This window comes from Pavona decussata, unplaced genomic scaffold, assembly GCF_977016875.1.
Source record: "Pavona decussata unplaced genomic scaffold, jaPavDecu1.1 SCAFFOLD_198, whole genome shotgun sequence".
Classification (NCBI taxonomy): Eukaryota; Metazoa; Cnidaria; class Anthozoa; order Scleractinia; family Agariciidae; genus Pavona; species Pavona decussata.
The window spans coordinates 551,047-574,765 of NW_028145606.1; the positions used below are offsets into that span (position 1 = coordinate 551,047).

Consider the following 23,719-nt stretch of genomic DNA (forward strand, 5'->3'; position numbering starts at 1 on the left):
TTCAAATTTTCCAGTGAAAAAAAAGGGAAAAAAAAAAAGGTTACATAATCTGAATTATAAATAAACACGGAAACTACAAAGAACTTGCAAACAATTATTGATGGTGGTTAATTTCCTTGTTTATGATTTGATCAGATAAGATCATATGTTCTGCCCGGCTGAGCTCAGCTCCCCACCCCACCCCTCACAATCAATCCAAAATGGTAAATAATTTTGGCTGCTTTCCTGTAAGAACGTAGAAAGAGACCAATAAAAAATTCTCATAACTCTCAAGAATTCTACGCAGTTTGGGGGATCTTGTACTGAAGTCTTTGGCATTGAACAACTACGCCATTTAATTGACCTTGGTCACCCCCGGTGGACACCGTGCAATATTGGGCACAAAAGGGTATGGGACGAGAGTACTGAAATCAGGATCCAAGATGGCGGACGAAGGTGAGTGTTTTTAATATACGGTTACTTCACACGGTGGAGCTTACTTAACTTTTTATTCCCTTATCGACAAACACGTTTCCCAAAAAATCTGGGTTTTTTAAGGCACATTGGGACGGATTGAAATCACAGAAAATCACTTTGGTGATACGTTTCCCCGCGTTGCGGGCGCCAGTAGTCCACAGCTTTGGGGCTAGTCTGGCGTTGATGAATCAGTTATTAGTATTCTGTGCACAAGATTGTACATATTTGCGTGACTCTTCCGCATTCTGTTGGCCGGTTTTAATTGTTTTTCGGATAATATGGTTCAAATAGCATGAGTAATTATTACAAACAAACGGAGGTTAATTCAGCGTGTTAATTTTACTGTTCATTTTAATTGGAATGTCAGCCGGGACATTCAATATTTTTCGTGTTGCTCGGTATATTGGGAAGAAGAGGAATGACTTTGTTTTGACACTGTTTTGGTATTTTAAACCCATTTATCAGTGGTTAAACCTATTTTTCTATGCAAAGGATTTTACTTCCTGTGTCAATATATACTTTTAGCTTATTAAGTAATGTCAATAATATAAAATTGATAACATAGCTGCTTGGAATCACTGAAATTTGCACTCTTTTCTATCAGGTATTCTTAAGTCCAAAGCAGAAAATACAATTTGAATTTGTCACATATTGACTGTTTGAAAGCTTTCATTTGAATGGTCACACTTTAGATTTTATCCACAGACTCAAAAGCTAGAACTAGCCCATACAACATAATAAACAGCACTGCAAGAAAGTCCTATTCAGTAGCTTGAATTGTCAGTGTGCATATTTGTCACAATTTTCGATTTCATTATTGAGCATTCTGTTATTCTAATATGCACACTACTGTAGGTCAGGTAGCCAAGTTGGAGCGTCACCTGAGCCTATTACGTCAGGAGTATGTCAAGTTACAGAATAAACATATTGAGTTGGAACAGAAGTACAGCCTGGCTGTGGCAGCCTCAGGGCAGACGGGGGAACATGAAAACACATTTGTCAGTAGATTGTTGAAAACTGTTGCAGAACTTTTTGACAAAGATTTGTACAGGTGCGTGAGTGTGTTTGTGCAATCATTGCTTACAATCAGGTTCAAACATTGAAAGAGTGTATTATTGCAAAGGTGTTCCGTCAACTATGCAAAATTATTTACTGTACTGTTGAGAATAAATATAGAGCATTAATCAGAAATTATCCTAAACTTTAGACTTTTGTAGAAGATTCATTTGTAGTTTTGACTGCTTGCTATCCTCCTTTTCTCTTGGCATTTACCGAGTATTCCAGCCAAATGCAATCACAAAAGCTTGTCAATCACAAAAGTGTTTGACAAGAAGGGATTGGGGCCTCACAGTCACTCGTTTGGTCCCAATCCTCCTCATCTTACATTTCTCTCCTTGTGCTCTGATATTACAGAAAGTTTCGAGAGAGAAACAGGCTGCAAGCAGTCTACAAGCAGGGTGTTTTGTAGTTGGTCAATGAAAGTTTTGTACAAAGCTGTATAGTTACTGAAGATTTTTATTTCTTTTATTTTGCAGTGACATCACGGTATCTTTTGCTGATCAGAAAATTAAGGCGCACAAGTTTGTGTTAGCAGCCCGAGGAGATCACTGGAGTAGCAGAGATTTGAATGAGATTAGTGAACTGCAGTTAACTGGTATGAAACTTGTAATAAAATACTATACTTAATAATATAATAGGAACTTTATAATTATTTTGTATATTTTATGATCACCACTAAAAATTTTCCAAATACGCAGTTCCAGAAAAAATCCATACCCATCCCATGGAAGATCATTTGAAATTCCTGGGGGGAGTGGGGGCTTAGAAGTCAAAATTTTAGAAGCAAAGTATGAAGCTTAACTGGAATTTCCTGGGGGGAGGGGGAGAGGTGGAAAACAAAAAACTTTCCATGGGGGGAGTATGCGTGGATATTTTCTGGAACTGCACAATTTAGAAAAGTTTGAAGCATTTTTATATACTTAATCGATAAGTGACTCTTTTTTCCTTTTATTGAAAATTCACTAAGAAATGATGTACCATAACAAAAAATTATCTCCTGTTGGTAGGTTTTATTAGCACACTTCTTGTGAATTTGTTTCTCAATTCTGTTTTTACTCCAAAATATTAAAAATTAGCAAGGGCAGAGGGTTAGGTGAGCACAAATTGATGGCCAGAGCGTAACTGTTTTCTGTAGCATGAAGCAACTGGAAGTGTTATTAAGTACTGCTCCCTGGGTGGGGATGCTAGTCCATCGCAGGGTTATCCCAAATAGCATGTCGCTAGGAGTAGGGTCTCGAGAGCTTAAGTAATGTTTAAAACAAGGGCAGCAGTGTTTTATCGTGATTTAAAACCATGAGGCACAGCAAAGTGGTTTTAGACCCAATAAAACATGTGCTGCGAGTTTTTGAACGGCTTCAAAAACGTTCCTGGAAAGGCGTGTGTCAAGATAGTTCATAACAATGATGCTTTTGTGAACGTTGGAAGTTAGCATATGAAAAAAAACATTAAACACTGCATATTAATGAGGAGGTTTTATCTGGTTTTAAAACCACTGCATGTGATGTTTTATCGACCATTTGATAGGTCAATGGGCTTATGAATTAATCTCTGTTCTGTTGCTGTCAGTGTAGGTTACCAACTTGAAGGAAGCTCTACGATGTGTAATAATTATATTAGATGTTACTAGAAGACAGAAACTAAAAGTCTGATTGGAGTCACAGACAGTCTTTTTGACTTTTTTTGTCAGATGTACACGTAAGCTCATCTGTGGTGGTGATGGCTGTGAAGCTTACCAAGAAACTGAAAGTCTCAATTTGTTTTTGTAATTAGATGTTAGCTCATCCGTTGGCCTGATGCTGATGAAGTGGGTGTACACTGACCAGGCGGAAATCCCTAATGATGAAGCATTTCTTATAGAGCTGGTTAAGGCTGCTAAAAAGTTAAGACTCAAAGAACTTAAGGAAAGGTAAGCACAGAAAAGAAAAAAACTCGGGTTATCTTATTATTATAATCTTATAATATTATCATCTAATAATCTCATAAATTGTATTTTATTTTATGTTAATATAAAAACTAACCAACACTATGGTGTTCATTCACAAAAAGTAACTGTTTCAAAAAGATATTTGATTACGGTACCATGTATAGCTCTGTACCATTTCCCTCAAAAAACTTAACTGTCAAATAATTAAAGGGTTGAGTGCAGAAAAGGCCTAGATGTACATTGTACATTTTAAGGCTACCGGCAAATTTTAAAATACACTCTTTCCTCGATGTAAACATAAATTGAACAAGTCCTCCAATTGTTATGTATAATTAAACAAGAATTTACAGTTTCTTGACGGGCTGATTTCACCACAGAAATGCTTTAATACTACCTCTGTAAGCAAATTTGGCCTAAAAATGCCCTTTTTGCACCCATCCTGTATTGTTTGCCAATTTTTTTTATCAGGTGTGAGAAGATGTTGATGTCTTCAGTTTCTGTGTCAAACTGTATCAAGTTTTACCAGACAGCAGAGGATATTGGTGCAAAAGACTTGCAGAAGTACTGTGCAGAAATCATATCTAATCACTGGGTGAGTTGAGCTTAAATTATACAACTTACATGTCAGTGATCACTTATAAAATGATTCTACCTTTTCTTCTCTGTACATTTCTTTGACCTGTGTATACCTAGGATACTCATTGGTATTGCAAGGAGAAATAAGAATATGGTCTCTCAAGGACAGATTAGTTAAAATTAATTTTACAATAACTGCCAAAATTCCCATCTGCTGAATGGCTTGTAGCTATTGTGTATATATAAGAGTACAGACAATAAAAATGATGTCAGATGTAACCTGTGCGCTTTCTCAATGGAAAACAGAGCCAATTCTGCCCATACGTTTTCCACTTTGTTGTAAAAACCAAATCAACTACAGTTTTCTGTGGTCTATACTCTTATAGACCAATTGATACCAGCTGATCTTTTGATCTGCTGATTGGTTTTCCAGGATAAATAAAGTTATTATTATTATTATTATTATTATTATTATTATTATTATTATTATTATTATTATTATTATTATTATTATTATTATTATGAAGCCATGAAGGGTTCATAAACTTTGCAGTGAAACCATGAGCCGCTTGACTTTGAACATGTTATGATGTCATTTTATGGTCTTTAAGAGTATAGACAATAGAACACTGCTGTTGATATTTTGTCTATTAATACATTTGTCAAATTTTGTTTCTTTCTATCAATGGGCACCTCCTGTGTAATCAAGGCTGTAATGAATAATTTTCTTTCTTGTGAATTTTTAGCATGACCTAAAGACGGAGGATTTCACCAGTATGAGTGCACCATTGTTGTATGAAATGTTCAAGTCAAAGTCCGGCTTCCCACTGCACCTTGCTGTCAGACATCACAGAGAGGATGTAGTTTTCCTGTTTCTCATTGAGTTCAACTCACAGGTGGGAACAAATTTTTTAGTGTGGAATATAGAAATATGTACCATGTAGTAAATAGAAGATATTACACGGTGACACAGAGATTTGAATTTTATTTTCAAGTGGTGAAAACAATAATTTTTATGATGTAAACGAGCACAGCAAGTGAGTAAAATATTGCTTTTTACACAAGAAAATAAAATTAATATCTTCAAGCCCCATGTAATTTTCTTTCTATTATAATTTTATGGACAAATCTATCACTCGCCATTTTTCACTCCTAGCTGTCTGCCCAAACAACTGTGACAAAGAATGAAATGACATCATCAATACCCTCACCAGGCACTCAAGTCCTGGATGTAGTTTCCTATGAATTTTACAAGTGATATATTTTCCAGTAAGACACTCCTGTCTATGTTATAAAATTTGTGTATTTTCAGGGCTGTTAATAATTTTTCTGTGGGTGGGGAAGTGAAAAAGTAGCCAGTATTTTTTTCCCTTAGCTGGGTAACAATGCTTTGTTTTTCTTTCAAAATAGCTGAGGTTCCCACCCATACATCTAATAGCCAGGAAAAATCCCTGATAAGAGGAGTGTTGAATGGTTTATCAAAAAATACGCGCCCTGCAAAATTTTAGTCAAATTTGAATGTTTTCTACAATCCAGATTTTCTCATAAAGCTGTTTCCCAATCTTAATTGTTTCACAAGGCTGACTGAGAAGGTCCCAAGCCTGGGGGAAAAATTAATGAAAAAAAAAAAAAAAAAAATTCCCAGTCTCACCATCTTGTTAAGTCTTTAGTTGACCACCCCTAGAATGCAAGCAATATGATTGCAGACTGAGAGAGCAAGACAATTTGCAACACTGATTTTCAGCATGATGCAAGTTTTTGAATCAGCATCAAAACTTGTGTTACCAAATTCAACAAAACTGTGGCAAACATAATTGTCTCCATGGCCAAGTCAGATGGCAGCGGCTTTCTACACGACAGTGTTACACTGAAAATTGTTCTAAGTTGCAAATTGTCTTGTGTAATATCACCTTAAAGTTTATAAAAAGTCACTGTGCTTTGCCAGCTAGTGTACTACGTAATAAATATAGGTAAGCCAACAAACGTACATTGTGCGGTTCCAGGAAAAAAACAAACCCACCCCATGGAAGGCCATTGGAAATTCCTAGGGGGAGGGGTCTTAGAAGCTAAAATTTTAGAAGCATAGTATGAAGCTAAAGTGGAATTTCCTGGGTGGGTGGGAGGGGAGTGCAAAACAAAAACCTTCCGTCCGTGGGGGGAGTATGGATATTTTCTGGAACGGCACATTGAATGAATATACCTTCTAGCATAAAATCACCCTTTTATAAATTATTTTATGTTGACTATTCCAGTTACCAGGCAAACTGAATGAGCTGGAGCCATCCAGTGGCCAAGTGCCATTACACATTGCTCTCACTGAACAACGGGAGAGCATTGCCAGGACGTTGGTTGGCCATGGCTGTGATGTCAACATGGCTGATATTGATGGTCAGTGCCTGCTGCACAAGGTTATCATGCAAGGAGATGAGTTTTCTGCTACATTTCTTATCAAGAACGGTGCAAGAGGAAGTGCTGCGACACACAGTGAACATGTGACGCCACTGCATTTAGCTGCTTCTTACAAGTAAGTGTATCCTTCCAATCCTTTTCTTGAATAAGTGAATGATCATCGCAGTTTATGCAACTGAAACAGTTGCAAATAGGAAGCCTGAATTGAACGACCTTTTTCAGGCTTTCTTTTTGCAACTACTTAAGTTGCATTATATAACTGCCACGATTATTCAATTATTCATTCTTTCTTCTGCAGTTCAAATGAAGGGGTGCCTGGAAAAAAGCCCCAAGTGACTTCTGATAAATTGCTAGATTCTCCTTCCAAATTGCCTTGTATTTGCTTGTGAAACAAACGGAGAACTTGACTTTACATCAACAGTCACTTGGGGCTTTATTTCATGCACCCCTTCAAATGTATGACTTTTCATATATTCACTTTCAGTCCTTTTCTTGTTAGTGAGTGTCAATTTCTGACCATTAGTTTTAATAATATTATTAATGTATTAAGTAGTAATTTTCTTGGCTCAGAATCTGTTGGACTGGTCCTCCAGCGCTTATCTGGGAGTGTAGAAAGCTATTGTGTAATTCCTGCAGTTAAATTAAATCGCACAGTCATAGAATTTGTGAAAATGCATCTGAGTACGGAAAATGTTTTGTAATGGCAGCCAATATTCCCAGGAAAATTTCAAATTTCAAACCCTTTTTGGGACAACCAACCATTTATATATTTTTTTTCTGCCAACATGAAGTATGTCCAGCTATTACCATTACATTATAAATCTAAAGTTGAGTATGAGAAGTTCAAAGATCATGGGTCTCCATTTACACATGAACAAAGGACCTCTGAGATCTATAAAGGAGGTTCCTTGGGCTTTATAAACTATTTTCTTTAGTCAGATGGAGTATTACACAACATAAATATTGTTTTGATCAGTAATGATTTCTTGAAACGTAAGCAAGCGAAAATTAAAGTTAATAGCCGACGTTTTGGTGTCATTGTGACACCATTCTCAAGGCAAAATGGATAAATTAATGCGAAAATTTGATTTCTATACTCTACAGTCTCTACAAATTAGCATGTTAACAATGGATCGCAAGTTCTTCAAGAATCGTGTCTGTTTGCACGTTTAGGGATGGTTTAAGTTTTCTTATGAAAAGCATTTCCTTAATTAAGCCCATACTGTGTGTTCTTTAGATCATGGTCAGCATCTTCCATTTCTCAGCAAGGCAGTTCATCTAAAATGACTTCATCTGAAGGCATGGCAAGAATAGCTGATCTACTTTTGGAAAATGGCGCAAATGTTGATGCTCAGGACAGCGCGGGGAGGTGAGGAATTGTTAACTGGGTTAACAGAACTAGTGGTTGATTCTGTAAAAGCATTCAGTTTATGTTGATACATATACATATACATGTACATGTACATGTACATGTACATGTACATGTACATGTACATATACATATACGTATACGTATACGTATACGTATACGTATACATATACGTATATGTACATACGTATACGTATGTACATGTATATGCATACGTATACATGTACATGTACGTATACGTATACATATACGTATATGTATGTACATGTACATACGTATACGTATGTACATGTACATATACATATCCATATACGTATACATAAACATAATTATACAACCTTTATTTCAACACAGTAACAGTTAAAGCTACAAGCTTGCGGGGTCGTGTATAACATAAAATCCAAAATAGAAAAACAGCAATACTAAGAAATTATATGATAATCTAGATAATAATAAAAAGTATCCCCCCCCCCCCCCCCCACCAGTGTTTCCGGCCCCTGTGCCCTTATTTCAATAGTAGATATAATCTGTGTCCATGTATTGAGTAAAAGCTCTGACGTTACTTGCAGTATTGGTAACTCGTACACTTATTTAAGGGTGTTCCATACTATGGACCCTCTGTGGGTAATAGAGTTCTTCTTATAAAAACCATCAAAACGAGGAATTGCTATGATCATTCATGTGTTATGTTTTAGGACTGCTCTACACAGAGCCATAGAAGCCAAGAACGATGCTGTTCTGAATGTCCTTCTGCAGAAAGCCAAGTGAGTGGTTGGTCAACTCCTATATGGAAAGATTTACCTTGAGTTCTTAATTGTGTTATCTTGGATCATTAAAAAATTAGTCTTTTTATCCATCTGCTTGGAGGTGCTTTTAATTAGTATTTCTTGGAGAAATTAGTTGTTCAAGATTTTTATAAAATAAAAAGGAATTCTGGAAGTAGAATGTTAAGCATCTCAGTGACTGAAAAATTGTGTAAAAGTTTGACAATGAGAATAGTTTACGAAGTGGTTTGCTCCTTGCCTTCCTAGAGATAAACTTTGATTTATGTCCATTTGTGATTCTGACTAATCTTTCGAGAATTAAGCACTTTCCTTGTGGGAGCTTGGTGGAACCATTTGGGTTTCTTTTTTTCCCAGAAGTGAATTTTACAAAACGCATCAAGCTGCTCTCTTTGACAGTTTATGGAATACAAGGATCATTTTAATTAACTATCCATCTCACATTTTATAGGTTTATTTGTAAGAGACATTTTGATTGGTTTCAGACTGAACCTTGAACTGCGTGACAATGAAGGGCGTGTTCCCTTGTGGCTTGCTCTGTCACGTGACCCAACAGTTGATCCAATGGATGAAGACAGTCTAGCGGCAAAGCTGGTGAAGCATGGGGCGAGCCCTGATGCAGTCAACAATGTCACTGGTCAGCAGTCTTCTGGGTCTTGGTCACTCCGATATTTATTGTTGTTAGAAATGCGTGCATTAGCATTTAGAACGAAAACCGAATCTGGTGTTTAACCATTCAACCCCTGATTTCAACATCCATATTCAACCATATTCAATCCTTATTCTATCCATATTCATCCATATTCAACGTCATGTGTGTGTTTTTTTCCTTAGCCCAGGGTGGAAGGGGGGGGGGGGGATAGTCTTTCTTTCCGTTAGATTTGAAGAGTGATTCGTAGCACAAGTGGGATTCTACCTGATATTCTCTCATATATTTCTCACTTCGTTTGTTGATATAATTTCAATAATTATTATACAGCAGGCTGTTTCGCGGCCTTGGTGTGAAAATTGTGATCCTCCTCTGTGTTTTTCATAGTTTTCTTATGGTACTAATTGAGAGAATTTGTTTTAACATCAAGACGTTTTATCTTGTGGATTATTCCATTTTTTTCTCCTGATCTAGCCCCGTCTACACGGGCAATTTTTATGTGGCAACTGTATGTGGCAATTTTTATTTGCCCGTGTAGATGGCTGGATAAATATTTGTTGTTAATTTGCGTCAGTAATAATTTCGCACAGTGGAGATGACCATGGAAAGGCAAAAAGCAAGATGGCGCCATGCTGGATACGCAAATGTTAGGGACTGTAGGGTCTGGGTTCTACAGATGACGTTGAAAAAATTGTCACATTTTATGTCGGCATCTTGTCTACACGGACAATTTTTTTATGTGGCAATTTTTATTTGCCACATAAAAACTAACTCGCTAGCTTTTCAGCAAATGTAGTTGTCACATAAAAATTGGTCATTTCTCATCATCTACACGGGCAAATAAAAATTGCCACATAAAAATTGCTCGTGTAGACGGGGCTTATGTATGAAACATGTATTCTGAACTGCGAATGAAAGATCAAATAGAAGAAAGATCCTCGCAGTTACTACGCAACTTAAGCAGTTGCAAAAAGAAAGCCTGAAAAAAAAAATCCAGGCTTGAACGGGATTCAAACCCATGACTTCTGCGATGCCGGTGCAGTGCTCTACCAACTGAGCTATCAAGCCAACTGGGAGCAAGCAGTGATACTGATCATTGTGGAAATTTCATCAAATTCTTGTCATTTCTTATGTGAATGTTTGAGTGCTTCACTCTTCACGTCTTTATAATTATCTCGTTTCTTTCTCTTTTTAACAAAAGGTGACTCTCTGTTGCACATGGCAGCTGCCAGTGAGCGGGAGGAAGCAGGCCTGTTTTTAGCTTCACACGGAGCCCAACCAAACCATACCAACAAACAGGGCGAAATGCCTCTTCATGTTGCGGCTAGGAAAGGACTGGCTAAACTTGTCTCTGAACTTCTCAATAAGTAAGTACTGCTGAACAATTTTAACAACAACGACAACTACAGAACTTTATTTAAACACAGTAGAAATATCAGTTTTTACGATAGAAAATAAACTCTATTTACTGGTTTACATATGTGCAGTGTGGGAGTCCGTTGAAGAGAACGGTTTGTTGATACTTCTTTTAAAGAAAGGGTTTTCGTTTATCTGCAGTCCAAGAGATGTAGCGTGATAAGTTTGATTTGTTTTGGCGTCTTCAACATTAATGTCGCTCGTATGGTCATTTAAGGACCGTTGTTTCTGTCGAGAGCTAATGATCATAAATTCTGTTTTGGCAACAATTTACTCCAGAAAGCAGAAGTTTAAAGAAGCTTATCTGTACCATTATGTACAGAGGTTGAATCATCCTTCATAGGTTAGAAAGTGAAGTAACATCAAACATCATCAGTACTGGTATTGGGGTTGTTTCTTGAACTCTCCGGCTTTAGTCGGAGAGCACAGTGGCACAGAAAACCCTCGTCTGTTCAGTTTACTCAGTCTAAGAGCAAAATATTGTTTTCTTCCAGTGGTGCGAATCCAAATGCACAGACCACACAAACAGAAGAAATGAAATTAAAAGCCGGAGAAAGAGCACAAGCCAGAGAAACAGCCAAGAAAGAAGCCAGACAAAAAGCCATGGACAAGTTCTTTGAAATTCAAGCAGCGAAGGCGGCGGAGAAAGCTAAGGAACTGGAGCGGCAAAAGAAGGAACAGAAATTACCTTCACCCAAACCTAAACCTTCACCAACTGTATCGAAAATCATGGCAAATAAAATGAATTCCTTTGAGGAAGATCTTGGTCACAGCACAAATCCATTTGATGAAGACAGCAGTAATCCTTTTCTTGATGACATCAGGGCGGCCTCGGCCGCTGCGTCTGTTTTATCTTTTGGTGGAAACCCTTTTGAGGAGACTCCTAACATAGGTGAGTTTGTTTGTAGCGTAGCTCCAGCTTGACTGTAAATGCAAGTCAACCATGCGATACCAGGCAAGCTTGTTTGTGATACGAGCACCAGATCTGTTGGGGACGACAAAACACTTATTTCTTTTCTCATTCTTGATGCTTTCATTCGAGACACGAAAGGATCGCAACAAGAAATTAAAATGATATGGTGCTTAACATGGCGCTGTGACAAATTACACTATTCAAACTGACATAAAAATAAAACGTAGTCATTTATTGGATATGTTCTGGACAGTGATATACATGTACATCAAACTGAGCTGATGAGCAGGAACGAACAGAAACGAGGATTGGAATGCGCTTCCAACTGGACATGTTAGATTTACAGAAACTTGAGACCGAAAAATGTTTACATGCAGATTAACGCATATTAACGCTTTACGTTATTACGCTTCCCATCGTTTTTGTGTATAAAAACAAAATAAAACAAAAACAAAGACGACCTACCTCAACACTGTCTGCATATAATGCAGCTCCAGCTTGTTTGCAAAACAAGTCGACGCAAGACGTCAAAACTTATTTGTAAGACAATTTAAAAAGTGTACGCGCTGATTATTTTTGTGCGTTCAGTGTAAAATGCGTTTTTTAAATGAACTTAGTGTTTTTGCTTACTTGTAATGATTTGGGAATTAAATCATCCTTATTTTAAACATTTATGTAACATCTGGTTTCCTCTCAGAGTCCAGTTCATTATCAGACCCTGTTCACAGTGAAGCCAGTTCAGTGGAAAACGCTGACACGGATGCGGCTCAGACGCCAACAGAGGACACGATCAACAAACTGATGGACGATTTCCAGCTTTATCAAGATCCATACCTGACAGCGGTGATAACAGAGTGCTATGGTAGGACTCCACTCCATGTAGCTGTCGCTGATAGCCACGAAGATGTGGTCAACTGTTTTATTGACTTTCAAGGTAGGTTCATGTAGCTAGCGAAGAGTCCCCACAGTGAGAAAAGGACGCTAAGGCTGGTTGATTTGCAGGTTAACATTTCTGCTTGACAGAAGTGTGCTCATTGATACTGTTTCATTTGTATACGTTGAGGTTCGAGGAAGGAGACGCATATTAATCTGTTGGTGTGCCTGTGTTGTCATGTGCGTGTCCTGTGCATACCAGCACATCTTTTTTGTTCGGTGTATGTATCGTTCATCTTTTCGTCGCCATTTTGAATGACGTCATATTGTAGTTCCCCAAATAGGCATTTCGAACGCACGCTGTAATCTTTGATTACAGCTAGTTGCAAGGGAAACTTCAACAATGTAGTTTCATGCTCTTAGAGCGGTTTTCAATTGAGTGTTGTAAAACCAAAACCAACGTAATTTCTCTGGCCAATCACAACAGATGTAAACAACACAATCAGCCAATCAGAACTTGAAGCAAATACATGTGACCTGCGTCAAGCGCGGGAAAACGCGTGCGACCAAGAACGATTGGTTTTGGTTCAGCAAGGGAGACAATTGTCTCCCTTGCTTTTTGGGTTGGCTTCCCATTGGTTGAGAAAATGGCGCGAACTTTGCCAACCAATCATAGAGTCTAGTAAAGCAAAACCTCAGCAAACACGAAATTACTTTTGACACTCAACTTAAAACCGCTCTAACATCGAGATAGCATATAATGTCATGGTGCATACTAGCAAAATGTTCAATAAATGTGCCGACAGGATAATCGAAGGTTTAATAACAATACAAAACGGTGAATTTTGTATTCACGTAAGTTGTGTATGTGGTAATAAACAACTCAGGGTTCGTACAGAGCCTGGAATTCTTAAGGACCTGAAAAAAAAAATATGGAAAGTAAAGTTAATGTGTAGAATGAATGGAAAAACGTCTGGTGTTTTTTCAACGCTGTAACAAGTGCTTAATTGCTTAATTGCGTAGTGAAATCTTTGTCAGCTAATTTCATCGAAACTTCTTTTAAGGCAAAGTTGTGTGAGTTTTAAGTGTGGGATTTGACTCACAACCCTCGAGTCTGGCGAAAGAAAATATTGGTTTGGAAAGGTAATGAAAAATTCTTGTATTTTGTATAAAACCCTGCTAACTGTTGAAGCAAATCTGTCAATCAACGACGTTGGGAATCACCAGAATTGAACCCTCAAAAAATACTTTAGTTCTGTTTTGAGAACCCAAAAATTAGATGATCCTGCAAGACACTGACAAAAAATCGTCAAAACAAAATTCTCGCAAAACATAATTCACGGTTGAAGGTTCTGAAGCTCTTGTTGGTCCAACCTCGTTCCCAGGGTCTCTCCGGGACGTGAAGAGGAGAAAACCCTGGGAACGAGGTTGTTGTTGGTCACCATAGTGACTGGTATTCTCCATTGATCACATGTCATGCAGGTAGTCTTGGTAGAGGCGGCCGTCTTCCAATTGTACCAGACTTCAATCTGTCGGACAGTGAAGATCAGACTCCTCTGGGGTTAGCCCTGTTCACAGGACAAATGTCTGTTGCCAACAGGCTTCTGGAGGCTGGAGCCAGCATTGAAGTACAGGCCACCAATGGTCTTACACTGCTGCACAAGGCTGTGAGGAGAGGCGACAATGCCAGTGCACTGTTTCTACTGGAACACGGAGCAGACATCAACAACAAGTATGTCATTTGCAACTGCATGTCTTTCCTAAAAAACAAATAAATGTTGTGCCGCTAGCACTAAGGTCACAAATGATGGATCAGAGAATTAACTCTGCAGTGTATGTTTAAGTGCTAAAGTGAACCCAGGAATTTCCCACTGAGCGTTAGCCCTAAAAAGGAAATGGGAGATCACACGAGGCAAAGAATAAAATCTCCGGCCTCGGCGGGAATTGAACCTAAGACCTCTGGATTTGATCGTCCGTTGCTCTACCGACTGAGATAAGAGGCCAGACAGGAGCAAGTCGTGGGTGTATAAGTCGAACTTGGGTAAATTCACATCCACAAACGTTCATTTACAACAAAATTACCAGGTCGAATCTTCGTGCGACCTGCCCATATTTCACTCATTTCAGTTTTGTATCAGAGCGCGCAGGCCTGTAGTTAATGTAAGCTATTTACAGGGACAATTTTTTTTATGCATGAAAACAGAATTGTAGAAACCAAATTAACCAATTTGTGTACGGCCTTATACAACAGGCAACCAAAACAAATCGAAATAAAACAACAACAAAAAAACGCATCATAAAATGGAGAAAGCAAGCTTACGCGCTTCCTATCAAACCAGAAAAACCCAAAAAGAAACAGAGCCGTGACATAGGGTACGCTGTCGTACACAAAAAAGCAGTAAATCTGGAGATGCAGCTGTTGTTCAAAACCTCGTTTTGCCTGGTAAAGAAAGGTTTAAAATGTTTTTCTTCCAATTTGTTTTCAGTTTACGGCACTTTGAGTCTGGGCTCTGTTTTCCCGCGCTTGGCGCCGGGTGCAGTTTATACGGGCTTTATTCTGTTACATGTTTCCCGCGCTTGGAATTAGGTGCAGTTTTTCCATGTTTGGCCTCGGTTACATGTTAAATTCTGATTGGTTTATTCTGTTATTTGCTTTTATTTGATTGGTCTGATGTGATTAGTTGGTTTTTGTTTGACAAACGCTTTTGTTATTTAGGACCAAGGACAATAAAACGCCGCTCCAGTTAGCAATTCAGTGTCATCTGCAGCCAGTTGTTGACGCTCTTTGCAAGAAAGGTGCGGATTTAAACAGCTGTGACGAAAAGAACAACTGTCCTCTATGGGTGGCGCTCAAGAGTGGACAACAAGATGTTGCCTCCACGCTGGTGAGTTACAGATTAAAATAACGCAAATACGTGAACCAGAAATGTTACAATCACTATGCGTTTCAGTATATGTACTCTGATACCTTTTATTTTGTGTAGGCTTGTTTTCCTTATTTTTGCGCATCAGGACAAGTTCGCTAAAATTGCAGGGTACGAACAAGTGCGATATCTGTCTTTGTAACTAAGCCTATGTTTTCGTTTCACTGACACATCTTCATTTCCCTTACACTTAACTGTCTTGTTGAAAGACTGCATGAAAATACACTGATTCCGTCCAATCGGTTGTTAGGTTAAGTATGGCTGCGACACAGACGCGTGGAATCTGGGTCCTAATGGTTGTACCCAATCCCTCCTCCATCGCGCCATCGAGGATCGTGACGAGCCAGTAGCTTGCTTCCTGATTCGAAGTCGCTGTGACATCAACAGGTAAGGTTACTTGCTGGAATTGTATTTTCAGTGATTTTGTCAAAACGTTACTATGTCCTTATTATCAGTTTGGAACGATGGCAAGTGCAAACGAAAAATTTACATACGAGATTAACTGGTATAAGAAGTCGGCAATATTAAAAAAAAGTAGAAAAATAAATGAAAGTAATGACAGGTAGTGAGTGTTACTAAGCTATCTATTTTAGAAGATATACCGCATGCAACATGCACAAAGGTAAATACAGTCGAACCTCCTTTCTATAAACGGCAAACAACAACAGCAAAACTCCATTGGCACCACGAACAGCTTTAATAACTCTCCTTGGCACTTTCCCATAGCTAATTCTTTTGAGATTTCATCATTAAATGAAGACAAGAATAGGTCATTTTACAGTTGTGTGCTTAGTGACCTGGCCTTGGATTGGAAGCGAGGCTAGGTGTGACCTTGTTTCGATATAAACCTCACTGCTTTTCATATGCAAACTAGTTAGCATACGAACAGCATGATCTACATATGAAAAGCATTCAGGTTTTTATCAAAACAAGGTCACCCCAGCCGCGCTTGCAATCCAAGGCCAGGTCACTAAGCACAGAATTGTTAAATGGCCTATTGTTCAGAATAGGAAACTAAGGATCCCGGCAACCATCGCTTGCTGTCGCTTGTTAACCTCAGTGGTATATTGTTTCCAGTCCCAGACGGCCTGGTCCAGACGGTGAGGGAGGTGTAGAAGCCTGGGATGGAATGACCCCTCTTCACTTGGCGTGTGATGCTGGTTTGGATAACGTGGTACAAACGTTAGTCGAACATAAAGTGAACGTGAACAGCAAGGTTTGTTGAGGCTAACTTTTGTATGCGTAACTAGGAACATTTTCTGTGTTTCAACAACAGCAACAACAACAACAAGAATTTATTATAAGAGAAGGCACTTTTTACAATATTAGTTACCCACAATTAGCAAAGGCTATCCGAACTATATTTTTCTGGAAAAAACATCCTCTGAAGCTTTCCAGGCCTTATGGATTGAAATCCAATTTTAAAAAAAAAATTAGCAAGAGCTATTCGAACTACATTGTTCTGGAAAAAACATCCTCTGAAGCTTTCCAGGCCGATGTTTTCTACATGAATTAATATAATGTCACACTCAAAGATTTCATCTGCAGAGACGTTACTTCGACCCGTAGGCTGTAACAAACAGCACCGTAAGACATTTCTGCTTAGCAGCTTTCTTTTGAATGCCAGGTCACGCTTAAGGAATTCATTCACAGGACCGAAAATTAGGGCCACCTTGAAAAGGATAGTAAACAACACCATAAACTCGATTTCTTCAAAACCTGACTGTTTTTATTCTACCTAATTATCTCATAATAAGGCTTCAACATGTACAACATGCTGTTGCTCGCTTTGTCAATTTTCTCTGAGCTGTAATCACATCACACCTATTCTTGCTGAACTTCATTCGCTTGGGTAGAAGGTAGAACGAGTATAATAAACAGTACCACAGGAAAGTACTGTAGTTGTTATATAATTTTTATTATCTAACTAATTCTTGCAGGATTCCGAGAGTCGTAGTCCAATCCATATCGCCATCACAAGCAAGCATCCTATCGTCACCAGGCTTCTGCTCAGTCATCCGGAACTAAACATGAATGTCACCGACCGCTCAGGACAAACGCCATTCGCTGTTGCTCTGAGAACACGTGATCACGAGGCTGCAGGAGCCATCTTGGCACGTGAACAAGGCGCTGCTGAACAGGTGATCATAGAATGCATACAGTTATTAAAAACGATTTTCAAATGGGCATAGTAAAATTAAAGTAAACTTGATAAACCAATCAGCGCACCAAGCGCGGGAAAACGAGTGTGACAGAAGCAGATTTGGTTTTGGTTTAACTTCCAAATAGTTGAGACAATTAACTATTTTTAGTCAATCACATAAGCGAAATATCTTCGACACTACTGAAACTGCTCTATTACGACTGAAGCTAAACTAGTCAACTGACTATCAAGCAAATGGATGCGGTTTTAATCTGAGACCCTTCAATGAATGTTTTTTTCTTCTTCCATTTACAGTTTGATTCTAAGGGCCGTAACTTCCTCCACTCGGCGATTCAAAACGTTGATGTTGAGACCGTGTTGTTTCTTATCGGCGTGTCAGCGGATGTCAATTCTAGAATCCAGGACTCTTCTCACAGGACTCCGCTGCATTTGGCTGTGAACGCAGGCTCAGAGATTATCGTGAGGCACTTGGTAAGACTGCAGTGTTGGCATGTCAGTGTTACGAAGGCGCTTCTCTCTTTCAGGACCACTATGTCAGTTGGAAACGCAAGTTATTGCACGCTATCATCATGATCTACATGTGAACACATCATTACGAGTCATTTCACGCGTTAAAATTGAAAGTGAAGAACCCTGATTTCAGGAAGAAAGTTTTTTTTTCAAATAGCAACAAGGAGAAAGGTGGCAAAATAAATAAACCATAAAAATTGAACAGATCAGTGATTTGCCTTTTAACACTAAGTTGACTTAGTCCTCACACTCGTGTACCGTACCAAAGGAGCATTGTGTATCTTGATTCTTTTAGAGATTCCCTTAAGAAATTGCTCGAGTGCTTCACACTAGTCTTTTTCACGCACGCGAACGATTGTAGCAAGGTTCAAAATGACTGCGACCTTTTTACATCCGTTCTCTTTCTGACATTTTCACCCAGGCGTTTGTATGAAATATTGAATTGACGTTTTACTAAATTCAGAACCAATATTAAACGAAAATTGAAAATTTATAGGGGGTAGGAATAGAATTAACCAAGTTCTCCTTTCATCCATTGCCGTCCAACAGCTTCTTGCTGGGAGCAGAGTGAATGACGTGAACAAGCATCGCCAAACAGCGCTGCACATGGCGGCCGCTAACAACTCAGCGACCATCATCAGCGTGCTGCTAGAAAATGGGATCGAGCCTGATGCTGTGGACGAGAAAGGAAATAATGGTATGAACTTCATGAAACAACCTTGATCCAAAGCGTACACTCACTGTTGGGTTGCCTGAGCGTTGGACACCCATCTACACTTGTTAGTAGCGTGTGCTTGTTATTTTTGCTTCAATCACTTAGTCTGTCATGTTAGATGTTTATACTGTCCCTTGTTACTTTGCAGCTTTGCATGTAGCAGTGCAGTGTGGTCACGTGGAAGCTGTTCGTGTTTTACTCACGGAATCGTCTATAAATGCAGAAGCCTACAATGCTCGGTAAGTAGAGTAACAGGGATTCCATTGTAGCTTTGTTTGGGTTTTCTGTGATATACAGTTATTTTAATTAACGTTGTCGGATCAAGGCTTAAAGCTTAAAGACATCTTCAAAGAGGCTGTCACCTCATCCATTTGATATCCTAACATTTCTTTCATCCAAATGGCTCGCCATCGTATATCTTCACTGGACGGACGAGGCCTAGCTGATTTTGATGAACTCATTCATAAAAAAAAATCCACAGAATCTTGAGGTCTTGTCTTATAGCTTTATACTTTGATCCGACAACGTCGATTGAAATAGCTGTATGTAAGGGCTCTTCAAAGGACAAAACCAAAGTACCGAGTAGGAAGTGTATAAGTACTTTTTCCTAAATATCAGTAATTAAATTTAGCCTAAAACAGAATTGCTCATATTTTCCACCCATTGAATGATAATTCTGTTGTGTTTAGCTCATTAAACAACAGGCTGTATCGAGAAACACGCATCTTTTCCTGATCAATATTGGTAATTTTGTTCTCATTGGGAAAACTCATTCTTTTGGTGCTTCTTCGTGTCAGTCACAGTAAGATCACGATGTACGCCTTGTGAGTTACGACCCCAAGGAGATGAAATAATGTTGAGGTCAGAGATTTCTTGTCCTTTATCTGCTGAGCTTACCGCTTTTTTTCTCTTTTTTTTTTTTTGTGATTTAGGGGCCAGAATCCACTTCATATTCTAGCACAGTACGCGAAGGATAATGCTGTTGCCATATTCGATCTGTTTCGCCAGTCAATGCCGGAATATCCAATCAATGCTCTGGATGCAGACGAGAATATCGGTTAGTTTATTTCAGAGTAGTGAATTGTACGTTGCGTTTAACATCTGTTTGATTGACTTAGCTGTTTTGCACTGGAGAAAAACAAAACTGAATAAAACAAAAAAGCAATCTGTTCAGCGCCAGGTGGGTGTATATCACAACGTTTACCTACGGTTGCCTTCATAATTATAATTTTATGTTTGCAGCTCATGTGTCAGGGGAATAAGATTTTTTGGTTAAAATTTATGTATCCGACAAGTGAATGAAACCATGTTTTTAGCAGTGCAGATGCTATGCAACGTGACGTATTTTACCGCTGACCACACTTACTGCACTGGGAACCTTGGTCCCAGGTCTTATCCGCCCCCTGGAACGAGAGAAAGGTTACAAGAAGAGAGGCCTGAGAATGAAATTAAGTGCTCTGTTTGTTACAGTCAAAATGCACTCTAAGTAGGTATAGAAAAGGTGTCGGTTGCAGCATTTTTGCTAGGTTTCTGCTTCAAGTCAACCAGCGTTTGTAATAGCTCTCAACTCTTGAAGCATTTTGGAGTTTTGCGGCCATTTCAATCGTTACTAGTTGCGCGCTTCGATGTTAATGCGGTGTATGTTGTATTCTCAGCGTTGTTTCTTGCATATACCAATGGCGCGGCCAGATTATGCCGTGAGCTTCTTAGAGCAGGTGGGAGCCTGGCCACCATCAATAAACATGGAGTATCGATATTTAACGCTCAAGTACCAACAAAGAAGCTCCTCTACACCTTACTTGGTAAGATATCTACTCTTATTCATTCTTTTTTTCCTTCTATAGAGGGTCGTAGTTACAAGTAGTGTTAGAGAAATGGGAAAATTGAAAGATTGTTGTTAGCATAAATCAACGCTTTCGTTATGGTAAATTTACTTTGAGAAAGGGGACAACATTGTTGATTTACGACATTTCTGGAGAGAAGCCGTGAAGCAGTTAATCAAACAATAAACAAAATGGATTCGTACTTCGGGAGAGTGGAACTGATTAGAACAGTGATAAAGAGTATAATGCAGTTTCGTGTGATAGTAAATCTTCTGTGGATTATTCGTTCCCTGTATAACCTCACATGCAATAGTTGCTTTTGAAAGACAAGTAGTTCTATAAATGCTTCTTTTTTTTTTCAGATATGCTAAGCTCTGAACCTCACTGGATTGACGGACCTGTGTGTCATGAATGCAGTATTAAATTCTCCGTGAAAACAAGAAAGCACCACTGGTAAGATGAACTAGTAACAAGTAGCCTTTAGACTTTGAGAAAATAACTTGTTACCTGATCCTGTCCTGGACATGTCTTAAACAACAATCATCGCGACGAAATCTGACATCCTGAAAAGAAGGATCAGAGAGGCCATCGGGATACAGTACCAGGGCTCCACTCTCAAGAGACAGCGGTTACGAATTACCAGCGGTCTTTTTGGGCATTTTGTCACGTGACTCATACCACCTCAAGTCACGTGACATAAACAAACTTCTCACTCACTTGAAAAAGATTCCGCGAAGGAATCGGAAGCTTGTAACGCTAAATTTTTAGATCCTGAAAGCTAATTTTGTTTTCCTAGTCTTTAGACGTTGAATTTCATTTTCATATGATTAGCGGAATGGCGATGGATGAAAGAATGGATGAAAGACGAAGCGTACTACGCAATGGATAAACCTAGACAAAAGCCTGAGTCCTCAGTCCTAACGGGAGTCGAACCCATGCCCTTCCAGGAGTTGGTCGTGATGCTCTACCACTGAGCCATTGAGGAGGGGGGGGGGGGGGAGGGGGGAGTCATTCAACTTGATATCGAGGTCCAGAGGACACAAACAACAGAAATGAATAAACATGATTATTCGGTTTCCTTTGTTTGTGTCCTCTTGACCTCGTTATCAAGCTGAATATACCGAGAGGAGCCTATTGTGACACATGCCCCGCAATACCGCGGGCTCAATAATGTGTATAATAAATCCACTCGATTGAAAAACGATATTCTGTGCAAAGTGCGAATCGTAAACGATGTGGAATGATGGAGTAGTCTAATTAGCATACTCATATTTCGTTTTTTTTTTCTTTGTCCACGAAAAATTAAATTTAAGTAAAGTAAATTTTAAGCCCTAAGAACAGAAAGCTGTTGGGTCGTATCGTTCATGGTTTATACCTTTCACCTGACAACGTTTCTCAATCGAGTGTATATGACGATGGAATAGTGACTTCGAAGAGGTGAAATAAACGAAGAAGCGCTCTCAAGTTGGGGACGCTTCTCTGATTATTTGAGGGAGCTGCTGGAGGTCATTCGCCTCATTCCCCGTCAAAAGAAGGTTTTTTATGAGATTTTTTATTATGAACCCTCACCACCCAGCCTTATTAAGTAGTATTAACCTATCTGTTTTTATATTCTTTTTAGCCGTCACTGTGGCCGTCTCCTTTGTGCAAAGTGCTCATCTAGACAGATTCCCATTATCAAATACGACTTGAGCAAACCTGTCAGAGTTTGTGATGTCTGCTTTGAAATGCTGACCTCTGGACCAAGCTAATGACACTTGCAATAACGCTGTCATCAAAAAAGCTACTCAACATGAATTCGTTCAATGCGCATGGGGCAAGGTCCTCGTGCTTGGTTTTCACGGTTTTGCTGCACTGCGAATCACTTCAGCCTCAAAAGCTCCAGAGCCTAGGAACCAAGTATCTCAGAATTTAGTTCATAAAATTATTATAGTGCATAGCAGTGCAGTCGGTAGCAAATGTAACGTGCTTTGAAAGTGCTATTTTTTTTTTTTTTAAGAAAACATGTTGCATTTGTTATTTTGTAGGTACCGTAAGCGTTTGCCAAGGTGTCGCAGTTTCGGCTGCCAGACTTTTTCATCTTTACAATCAACTCTAGAGTTGACACTGCATGAAGTGAACGCATTCTTCGGACGATATATATTGTAGAATAAGAATTTTAAATAAGGATCGCGCTCAGTAGCCTCAAGTCTCCAATCTAAAGTTGATGTGCGCAATGAAAAATGGCGAAGATAAATTAAGTAGTTGCCATGCAAGTCTTCTCCGTCTAGAGTATTCAATTGGCACTAAGGATAGCTAAGGATATCAGGCGTTTTGGGGTTTCATTAATTTGTATTTCGCGTAATCTTTATACTGACTTGAACCTTCTTAGAACCATGTTAGAATGTCGTAAAGCTGTAGTCAATTCCCCTTAAAACGCATGCATGCACCCTTAGTAACTCCTCAATGTCGCTTAACCCATGCAGCTTTAATCTCGTATATTGGGAAAGTGTCTTCCCCTTAGCTCCAAGCGAAAATTAACGTAGTTGTTCATCGGTGATGGCTGTTTGTTTATTTTTCAACGAGTTGCGGTACACGTCTCTGCCGGAGAATGTTGCAAACTTGCATTGACAAGCAGCTCTCAGGTCTTCGCCTGAACGTGCGCCGTAGTTCCGTCGTCTGGAAAAAGAAGGAGCTTGATCGGCTCTCAAAAAGCACTTCAGTTTATGATGGACACAGAATCCATTTTCTTCCTGGAGTAGTTGGGTTGGCGTTGTTATGTTATAAAGAAATGGTTATCCTTGCTCTAATGCACAGAGTTGAAACTGATCTACCATTGATATTTATAACAAAGATTTATTGCTAGTAGCGAGAATGAAATTGTACATGATTTTTAAAAACCATCACACAAACATATTTCATTTCTCCCAAAGTCACTGTAGTCAGGTGGACAATAAATAGTCAAATGGTTCACAGAAATTCGTAGGTAGTTTATGCTTAGGATACAAGTTAAGTTTATTTTAAAATGAATTTTCTAATTGTAAAAACGTTCTATACAGGAGAACTGTTATAAAATCGCCTGATTGTAGACTCTTCTCTTCTAAATATGAAATAAACTTGTTCAATTTCAGTAAGTTGATGTTAATCCTATTTTATTATACTTCAGGTACAAATTCAA

The 23,719-nt window shown here is 38.8% G+C and overlaps 2 protein-coding genes across 2 annotated transcripts in view; both read left to right on the forward strand.

Annotated features, from left to right (window-relative positions):
- The window catches only part of LOC146461431 (D-aspartate oxidase-like), a 56,836-nt gene extending 50,775 nt beyond the window's left edge, over positions 1-6,061 (forward strand). Inside the window, exon 11 of the transcript XR_014857409.1 lies at positions 6,004-6,061. The gene's annotated coding sequence lies outside the window, so the exon portion shown is untranslated. The remainder of the gene's footprint in view (positions 1-6,003) is intronic.
- Positions 332-23,675, forward strand: LOC146461437 (ankyrin repeat and FYVE domain-containing protein 1-like). Its single transcript, XM_085086907.1, has 25 exons — positions 332-435; positions 1,312-1,507; positions 1,992-2,110; positions 3,286-3,421; positions 3,908-4,031; positions 4,762-4,911; positions 6,268-6,539; positions 7,662-7,793; positions 8,489-8,557; positions 9,061-9,212; positions 10,426-10,591; positions 11,135-11,532; positions 12,251-12,487; positions 13,909-14,158; positions 15,143-15,311; positions 15,601-15,737; positions 16,428-16,566; positions 17,291-17,491; positions 17,809-17,985; positions 18,574-18,721; positions 18,888-18,978; positions 19,672-19,796; positions 20,395-20,541; positions 20,925-21,015; positions 22,184-23,675. The coding sequence occupies exons 1-25, from the start codon at positions 423-425 to the stop codon at positions 22,311-22,313; spliced, it is 3,969 nt and encodes a 1,322-aa protein (XP_084943033.1). The 5' UTR covers positions 332-422; the 3' UTR covers positions 22,314-23,675.
- Positions 23,676-23,719: the final 44 nt, after the last annotated feature.